Source organism: Lipotes vexillifer, unplaced genomic scaffold, assembly GCF_000442215.2.
Source record: "Lipotes vexillifer unplaced genomic scaffold, Lipotes_vexillifer_v1.1 scaffold53, whole genome shotgun sequence".
Taxonomy (NCBI): Eukaryota; Metazoa; Chordata; class Mammalia; order Artiodactyla; family Lipotidae; genus Lipotes; species Lipotes vexillifer.
Window position 1 is genome coordinate 4,128,841 of NW_006791814.1, and position 9,827 is coordinate 4,138,667.

At 52.3% G+C, this 9,827-nt stretch overlaps 2 protein-coding genes across 3 annotated transcripts in view; one reads left to right on the top strand and one right to left on the bottom strand.

The window, feature by feature from the left end:
• KCNK15 (potassium two pore domain channel subfamily K member 15) overlaps positions 1-167 on the top strand; it is a 5,599-nt gene extending 5,432 nt beyond the window's left edge. Inside the window, exon 3 of the mRNA XM_007464803.1 lies at positions 1-167. This exon is cut by the window's left edge and continues 17 nt beyond it. Within this exon, the coding sequence (XP_007464865.1) occupies positions 1-167 (167 nt within the window).
• Positions 168-5,250: 5,083 nt separating this feature from the next.
• Positions 5,251-9,827, bottom strand: part of RIMS4 (regulating synaptic membrane exocytosis 4) — a 62,832-nt gene continuing 58,255 nt past the window's right edge. Inside the window, exon 6 of one of the 2 annotated variants that reach the window (XM_007464778.1) lies at positions 5,251-5,696. In XM_007464778.1, the coding sequence (XP_007464840.1) occupies positions 5,478-5,696 (219 nt within the window). In that variant the 3' untranslated portion in view covers positions 5,251-5,477. The remainder of the gene's footprint in view (positions 5,697-9,827) is intronic. The other variant, XM_007464779.1, reaches the window with a different exon arrangement.

Sequence of the window (9,827 nt, forward strand, 5' to 3'; positions counted from 1 at the left end):
CCTCCATCTCCTACCGCATCCACCAGCTGGAGTTGCGGGCCAGCGACAATCTGGGCTTCTCGCCCCCCGCGAGCCCTGGGGCTGGAGGCGGCGGCGGCGGCGGCGGCGGCGGCGGCGGCGGCGGTTGCTGGGCAGGCAGGCCCCTGGCCCGGCGTAAGTCCATCTGACAGCCCTACCCTGGCTGGGGGTCGATCCTAGAGCCGGAGGGTCTGGATTCACCTGTCAGTACACCCTCCCCAGACCTCGGAGAGGGGTGAGGGGCCGTAGCCTCAATGCCATCCTCTGCCACGAGTAGTTTCTTATTTCCTTCTGTGGCAAGCCCCCCCCTCCTCTCAAAAAATGTATTAAAGTCGCATCATAAGCACAAGCATGACTCTAAACTCGCCCTGTAGGTGCAAACCACTTGTGATTCAAATTGTTTTAGAAGGCGTGGCCACACCCGCCACTGAGGAGAGGCTCGCCACAGGCCCATGTCCCTAGCTAGCCCTGCGGAACGGAAGCAGGTACCCCTTTATCTGTTGTGTGAAGAGGTGGGCTTTCCGTGTGGTGGGGAAATGCATGACTTCCAACACTGGAATCCTACCAGTGAGGCCAGCTGCTCCCACTACGAGAAGCACAGGGATCGGACGGACTGAAGGGAAACATTTACGGTCCAGCGTGGACCAGTGGGCAAATCTCTGCACTGTTTAAATGATTACTCATTCTCTTACTCGGCGCGCAGAGTGGAATTGGCCCCACCCCCCAATCTGATGCTCTTTGTCCTTGGCCAGCCCCACTTTGGGATAAGGGGGGGCCTTGCTGACACCCGTGTCATGGGGACACCTGGACCACAGTCTCTTCTGGGAACTGTGAGACCTGGGTACTGCCAATCACCCACAATGTGACCTCGGGGAGTCTCATCCCCTGCCTGGACCTCAGTTTCCACATCTGTAAAATGACTGGGTTCACCCAGTACCCTGTTCCCTCCTGTGCATCTCTGGGAGGGTTCCTGGGCCAGGCCCTAGCCCCATAAGGAGACGTTAACAAAGCTGACATCCCGGAGCACTCAGATCCTTAAAACTAAGGGCCTTTAGTGTCCCAGAGAGAAGTGCATCAACACACAGCAGAGCAAGCCACGTTAGAAAAGCCAAAAACTTTAATTTTCAACATGAGCTACATGGTCATGAACACAATGCAACGTGACCCGCTTCAACCCAGGGGCCCAGGAAACCCTCCCTCCCCAAAAGCCTGAGGGGCTCCTGCTGCCAAAGAGGGAAGGGGGGGAAAGGTGAGTGAGTGGAGAGTGGGCCTGAGGACCAGGGGTCCTGCCTTCCTGCCGCCCCTCAGGAGGCAGTGGCAGAGTGAAAGGGCTCCAGAGGTGACGCCTGAGGCCCCGTGTTCAAGTCTCCACTTTGCCCTCACAGAAGCTATGCGTCAAACGGACACAGTCAGTGCCTCCCCGTCAGAGTTTGTGAGTCAGATGAGCTCATGGACATGAACGTTTCCCGTCCACTCAGAGACGCTGCTATACAGACACAGAGCCTCCCCGAGCCCAAAGGAGTCATTACAGGGCAACGGGGGATGGAGGTGGGGCACCCCAGTCCCCTGGGCCTGGCACAGGGCTGCTGCTCAATAAATAAATGCAGGTGGCCTTGCCTGACGCAACAGCCGTGCTCCAAGGGCAGCGGGGCTCAGAGGTGACTCTGAACACTGAGGTGTGCCCGTGAGCTCCTGATATAAGGAGTCGGATGGCGGATCAGCTTGTAAAGTGCATGACCTCAACTCTCTGCTTCACCCCACGTTGAAGAAAGAGCTCTGAACTGTTGGAGAACTGAGTTCGCATCCAGGCTCAGCCACCAGCTCACAGTGGGACCTTAGCAGGTGCCTCCCCCTCCCAGGGCCTCAGCTTCCTCTTCTGTAAAATGGGGCTGATAACACAGGTGCCCACCGACTGCCCAGGGGCTCTTGTGAGGTTACACGCAAGGTAAAAGCACTTTGAAAACAAAAAAAGTTTGAAAAGCACTACAGGAAGATCAGCTGCTATTATATCTGAAGGTCTGGAGAGGATTTCCTTAAGATGAGGTGTACCACAGCCAGCTCACTCCCGCACAGCCCCAGGGAGGAACCAGTGTCTTGCCTCCCTCAGGTTGGTCTCGGAGGGGTTGTGGCCCCTTGGCGGGAGTCCCCACTTAGACATCAAGGCCTGGACCAAATCCTGCACAGCCTCAGTTAGTCAGGCCAGAACCCCAGGAGAGCGAGGTCTCTACGGCAACCCTTTCCTCCAGACCCGGGGCCAGAAAAGTTATTGGCCCATCAAGATGGAATGAAGCAGGGCTGGGTGGCCCAGGGCTTAAAGGTCACAAATATTTATCATGGCAGATGTGCCCTGGAGCGACGGTCTTCTGTCCCACAAAGGAGGGACAGTGGAGCCCTCGTTTTGGCTCACTTGCTGAGGGGTCTCATCTTGGGCAAGTCACTTACTGATTCTGAGCCTCAGTTTCCTCCGCTCTCAGATGGGCTACAGTTGGCACTGCCCATCTTTCCAAGGCCCCTGGGAGAAGGCCACAGAGAGAAGGGCGGAGGAAATATTGTGGGAAATGGTGGCTCCAGCTGGTCCTGCCCTGGCTCCAGCTCAGCCTCTGGTGGGAAGAGGAGGCCCAGGCTGGGGGTGCCATAAACTCACAGGTGACCCCAGAGGCCTGTGATCTCTTTGTAAAATGGAAATGATTTCACCAATGGTCCCAAAGCCCCTTTCGCTTTAGTGCGACAGGCAGATTCTAGAGAAGGAAAGTGGAGATGACTCCTTCCCACCGTACCCCTGCATGTGACCTTTGGCCCAGGGATTGAAAAAAGAATTGTCCCCTGGAGACCCCAGCCCCCCGACTCCTAATCCCCCCAACTCCACCCTCTCTGCTCTTCTCCAAATGGGGGAGTTTGAGCTGGCAAAGGATCAGACAGGAGCAGGCTTGAAGGTTCCCCAAAGCTAATGATGAGAATAGTCACCCCTCCCCAAACCCCCATCCCTTGGTAAGGACAGACGGTGGTTCCCACGCCAAATGGTTGGGGCCCCTTGGAAGGTGGCCATGTGCTCACAACGATGATACAAAGAAAGAGGGCTCCAGCCCTCACCCCAGTCCACCCCTCCAGGAGGTGAGCTGAGAATTCACAGAACAAACAAGAAAGTCATTGAGGGGGGCCCTCGGTGACCACCCTCTGGATGTTATTGCTTTGGAGCACGCTCTCTCTCTTTATAAAGGCTGTGCAGACACCGGAGGGCAGGATCACGCTGGGGCGCACAGACCACACACACCCCCCTCTCTGGTTGAAACAGCCAGGCTCCGCCCTGTCTTTGAAAAGCTACCCCTGAACTACCAGAGCAGTGACAGCTGGAGAGAGAAGGCGCTCTCCTGGCTCAAAATATTACGAATGGTGAGTAATAAACGAACGGCAGAAAAATCACACTGGTTTAAAAAAAACACACGGGGGAGGCGCTGATTCTGGGCCTCCAGAGCCCCGCTGCCTCCTGCCCCAGCCTTGGGATTCCAGCCACCACAATCCCAGGAAGGTCTGAAGGCCTCCTGGATCAAAGGGGCACCTCCATCTCCCCTTCCCAGAGCATGGGGGCGCTATACCTCCTCCAGAATTTTAAAGGGTGCCCAGGGCTCAAACAGGCTGAGGGGAGGGGGGGCTCCAGGTGGAAGGAATCACCTGGTCAACAGCCTAGAGGGCAACTGGGAGGAAGGTGGGTCTCAACACAGCCGGGCATCCCCAGTGGTAAACGACCTCCTCTGATGGAGCCCAGGCCCCCTCTGCCAAGGCTCACAGCCTCAGGAGTGCTTCCTAAATAAAATCAGTACCAAGGGTAATAAATGAGAACATCTGAGTATCATGGGCAGCTCTGGCTACAACCCTACATGGGGAGGGGGAGGAAGGAGGGGGAGAAGGGGGAGGGGGAGAAGGGGGAGGGGAGGGGAGGAGGAGGGGCTGGTGGGGGGAGGGCAGCCTCCCATGTGAACGAGGCTCCAGATCGAGGCCCAGCCCAGGCCAGGCCATCGAGGAGGGAAAGGCCGTCTCCTGGAATGCACTCCATCTCCTCTCGCCCTGTCTGGGGACTCTGTAAGGACTCTATGTGAGCTAAGACCAGGCACAGGTCCTGGCACACTAACCCTACCCGGCTAACCAGGACTATGCCCTACACAGCAGGACTGGGTAATGAGGGGAGTGAGGGGAGTATGGGGAGTGGGCAGCTGGGTGAAGGTGGCAGAAATGTGCTTCTAGAGAGGGGGGCCAGCCTGCATCCTCCCCAGCATGCAAAAGGGCTTGTGAAGGCCCCGGGGAGGGCCCCAGGCCTGCTCAAGAAGGAATCTCCCAATTCTCACACTCATGCCTCTCCTCACTCTCTCTCCTTGAGCCAAGGTCACTGAGGCTGGGGCAGTGGGTTCTGCCCTTAGTACAGGATGGTTTGTTTAAAAAGACTAAAATTGGGGAGCTCTGTTGCCTCCCCAGACCCTTAGCCTGGAGGCAGAGGGCCAGACAAGATAACCTTTGAACTCATCCAGCAAGGAGGGATTCTCCTACTTGGGAAACCCTCGCCTGGGCACCACCAGTCCCAAGCCCAGCTTTCCTCAGACTCCCTCTCCAATCCCGCATCCCCAAAATTCAGAGACGGTGAGCTCTCTGGAGCTGGGGTTCTCAAAAATGGGGGTCCCACAGCTCCTCTGCTAAAACACAGGCGACAAGAGTTCTGTCCAGTCCACTAACGGTTTGCAAACTAGGTTGTTGCAATCCCACAGAGGCAGGTACCCTGGGGGGTCTGTGCCAGGCCCAGGGCACCCCTCCTGTCCTCTGGTCCCTGAAGGACCCCAAGTCCTAGAGCTACCATAAGAGGGGCAGGCAGGGGACAGACAGATGGACTCGAACAGGCTGCGGCAAAGCTCCTTCCACGGGCAGGTGGAGGGAGGCCTGAGCTCCTCTTCAAGTCAGGGGCTTGGGGCCCCCCGGAGCTGGCTCCGGATCCTTGCAAAGCTGCCCCATAGGCTTTGGGGCAGGAGTAGCTGCCTGAACCCGGTGCCGCAGGAAAGACACTTGCTGGTAATTGGCACCATGGAGATGGCCGCTGGGTTCTGGACTTGGCTCCGGGCAGCGAGCTTCCAAGGAGGCAAAAAGGGGGAGCGGTCGGACACTGTCTGGGGCAGGAGGATGGTGTGCTCTGCCACCTCGGTCTTTCCTTTCTCCGGATTGCAGCCACATCCACCAGGTCAAGAACCAGCCAAGTCAAAAGTGCAGCCAATCCCATCGGGAGAGGGAAGGTCTCAGGGGATAGGAGGAAAAGAAGGGGTGAGGAGGGGCCCTGAGGGGGCAGGTCTCCCCGTTCTGCTTCCCCGCTGTGGGGGGAGAACCCCATCCTCCTCTGTTCAATGTGCCCCTGGGCCTGGGGTCCCAGGTCGGGGCTGGGCGGTCTCCAGACCATCTTGGGGAGCCCCTCCCCCTCCCTGGCACTAAGATCGCTCGCCGCAGGGCCCCACGGTGCTCTCAAGGGACAGCTGGGATGCCTGCCGGAGCAGGGGGCCCGTCGCTGGGTCCACCATGGAGGAGGTGGGGAAGAGCTTGTACCAGCCCACGGCCAGGGTGGTCAAGTCCAGCTCCTCCAGCAGTACGCGGGCCACACCCATAAACTGCTTCCGCTCCATCCGCCCGTAGTTCCCCCACACGATCACCTGCGAGGCAAGAGACACAGTGGTTCAAACCCTGTCAGTGCTACTCACGGGCCCAGAACCAGAACCTGGGGTCACCCCACGCCCCATTCGTCTCTGAGTCCAGGGAATTCTACCGCCTAAAATGGCTCGAGTCCCACCATATTCTCCTGGCTCCAGTGCCACCATTATTGGTCCCTGGATGACTGGCTTCCTGCCTCTGGTCTTGCCATTTCTTTCCATCCTCCACACGCCCCATCTCTGAGCCCAAGCCTTGAGGGCTGACCCTACATTATGAGTGTCCTACCTGCCACCCCACCCCCCAAAAGGCCCTCTGCTTCCAGATCCTCGGAAACAAAGTTTTAAAAAGTGGCTAGTAGGACAGCTGCATGTAAATCAATGAAATTAGAACGCTCTCTCACACCACAAACAAAAATAAACTCAAAATGGTTTAAAGACCTAAGTGTAAGACAAGACGCCACAAAACTCCTAGAAAAGAACTTAGGTAAAACATTCTCTGACATAAATTGCAGAGATATTTTCTTAGATCAGTCTCTCAAGGCAAGAGAAATAAAAGCAAAAATAAACCAATGGGACCTAATCAAACTTAAAAGCTTTTGTACAGCAAAGGAAACCATCAAAAAAACAAAAAGGCAATCTACAGAAATCTAGAAAATACTTGCAAATGACATGACTGACAAGGAGTTAATATCCAAAATACATAAACAGCTCATACAACTCAATATTAAAAAAAAAACCCAATCAAAAAATGGGCAGAAGACCCAAATACACTATTTTTTTTTCAAAGAAGACATACAGATGGCCAATAGGCAAATGAAAAGATGCTCATCCCTAATTATTAGAAAAATTCAAAACTACAATGAGCTATTACCTTACACTGGTCTGAATGGCTATCATCAAAAAGTCTACAAATAATAAATGCGGGCTTCCCTGGTGGCACAATGGTTAAGAATCCGCCTGCCAATGCAGGGGACACGGGTTCGAGCCCTGGTCCGGGAAGATCCCACATGCCGCAGAGCAACTAAGCCCACGCGCCACAACTACTGAAGCCCGCACGCCTAGAGCCTGTGCTCTGCAACAAGAGAAGCCACCGCAATGAGGAGCCCGTGCACCGCAACGAAGAGCAGCCCCCACTTGCCGCAACCAGAGAGAAGCCCGCGCAGCAACGAAGACCCAATGCAGCCAAAAATAAATAAATAAATAAATAAAATAAGTTATATATATATAAAATAATAATTATAATAAATGCTGGAGAGGGTGTGGAGAAAAGTGAACCCTCCTACACTGTTGGTGGGAATGTAAATTGGTGCAGCCACTATGGAGAACAGTATGGAGGTTCCTTAAAAAACTAAAAATTGAGCTACCATACGATCTAGCAATCCCACTCTTGGGTGTATATATCCAGAAAAGATGAAAACTCTAATTTGAAAAGACACATGCACCCGCAATGTTCATAGAAGCTCTATTTACGATGGTCAAGACATGGAAACAACCCAAGTGCCCATCAACAGACAACTGGCTTAAGAAGATGTGGTGTACACACACACATACACACACACACACACACACACACACACACACACACACTGGAATGTTACTCAGCCATAAAAAAGAATGAAATATTGCCATTTGCAGCAACATGGATGGACCTAGAGAATATTATACTTAGTGAAGTGAATCAAAGATGATACTATATGATACCACTTATATGGGGAATCTAAAATATGATACAGATGAACTTATCTACAAAACAAAAATAGCCTCACAGACATAGAAAACAAATTTATGGTTACCAAAGGGGAGAGGGAGGGAGAGAGGGATAAATTAGGAGTATGGGATTAACAGATACAAAGTACTATATGTAAAATAGATAAGCAACAAGAATACTCAATATCATATAATAACCTACAGTAGAATATAATCTGAAAAAAATAACTGAATCACTTTGCTAATATACACTTGAAATTAACACAATATTGCAAGTCAATTCTACCTCAATTTAAACAAATGTGGCTGCTACGTGTATAGTGTACATGGTAGCCTCCTTCCAACAGACTCTTTTCTGCAGCGCCTTCCTCATTTCTTGGTCAACCTCCTCTCTCAGAGTGGCCAGATGGAAGGTCTGTGGCTACAGGACCCTCACTTGCTCTCCGGCACCTCAGGTTCTAACTCCGCCCCTCTCCAAAGGTGGGCTGGCTTATCACGCATAGAGCCTGTTGTCTTAATGCACATGCTTTAGGGTCAGACACGCGCAGGTTCTAATCCCAGCGCTGGCTGGGTGGTTTGGGGCAAAGTCGTTTGTTTAACCTCACAGAGTCTCAGAGTTCTTGTTTGTAAATGGAATCACCCGCACTCAGCTTACCTGGCAAGCGAGGATCACAGGAGATAATGGATGTGAAAGCTCGCTATAAGCTGTAAGACGTTCTTCAAGCATGCAGGGTAATATGCAAACAACATGGGCCACTGCTATTGGTTACTGCATGTCAGGAACTGTTCTAAGGCTAAACCAGCCTTAGATTCAACCTTCCCAACAACCCTACAAAAAAGGATTCCAATTTCACAGCTGTTTAAACTGAGGCTCAGGGAGGTTAAATCATTTGTCCAAGGTCACTCAACTAATAAGTCTTCAACACCCCTTAGGCAGCTGATCAGAAGCTCATGTCTGGTGTGCGGATGGGTCTGTTTTCACTGGTGTTATGGGCTGAACTGTGTTCCCTCAGATTCATCTTGAAGCCCTAACCCCATAATGTGACTGTATTTGGAGACTGGTCCTTTAAGAAGGTGATTACATTAAAATGAGGCCATCAGGGTGGTTGTGGTTTTAACTGGTGTTGTTATAAGAACAGGAGATTAGGATACACAGCTAGACATCAGGGATGTCTGCATGTAGAAAAAAGATCATGTGAGCACACAGCAAGAAGGTGGCCGTCTGCAGCCCAAGGAGGCCTCAGGAAACACAACCTGTGACACCTTCCTTGATCTTGGACTTCTGGCCTCCAGAGCTGTAAGAAATACAGTTCTGTTGTTTAAGCCCCCCAGTCTATGGTACTTTGTTATGGCAGCCTTAGAAGACTAATACAACTGGCATTCCTCAATTGCAGTGGGTCTATCCTGCTCTGACATTAGTCAGAAGGCTCAGTAGCAAGGACCCCACGTCAGATTTCTGTTTCCCCACTCCCTCCGCATCCCAGATAGGGATGTGCTCTGGAGCTTCTCCAAAGATGCTCAAGCCAAAATGCACAAACCTTTGTCCAGTGGACCAGATGTGGGCCCCAGATGGTCTTCTGGTTGTTTTAAATTGTCTCTGAATGTCTTTAGACCAGAAGGGTTTTTCCAAACTTTTTTGACCAGTATATACAGCAAGACAGACATTTATATCTTCACCCAGTAAACACATGGGATTCATAATTGAAGCAAGTGCTCCACCAAATAAGACTAATCTTACTAAGACTTACCTTTCCTAGTCCTATTTCCTATTTCTTTCCTATTTCCTATTCCATTCCATTAAAAAAAATACTTGTTGAGACCCACTAAATTGATTTCACAACTCACTGATGGGTCTCAACCCACAAGTTGAAAGACTGCCCTAGACAGGACCTGGGCTTTCCAGTTTGGCAAAGTCCCACTGTCTTGGCGACTTGTAACACCGTGGCCCTACCCCTGTTTTGCTCTGCCTGCCCAGGTTAAGAGCAAGAAACTGAGGTATAAGCTAGAGGTGTCCAAATAGCAGCTCTGAGAGAGCAGGCATATGGCTCCTGCAGGCATCCAACCCGGGCCTTGCCCACCCCATGATGGGCAACTATTTCTAGCTCCAGGATCCTCCTAAAAGCCACAGAGCCAAAGACCTCTCTGGATCCTCCAAAGGCTCTCAGTCTATTGCCACTGTGCTCCATGCCAAGCCCCTGGCCTCCAGAGGTTGGTGGTGGTGGTGGTGATGGTGATGATGACGATGATGACGATGTTAACGGCAGCCACTTGTACAGCCAAACTTGCAAATACTCTTCTTGCACAAAGCACACATTCCACTCTCACAGTAACATTATCAGCGGGTGCTATTAGTATCCGCATGTTACAGATGAAGCAGATGAGGCTCGGGGCTTCCCCGGTGGCACAGTGGTTGAGAGTCCGCCTGCC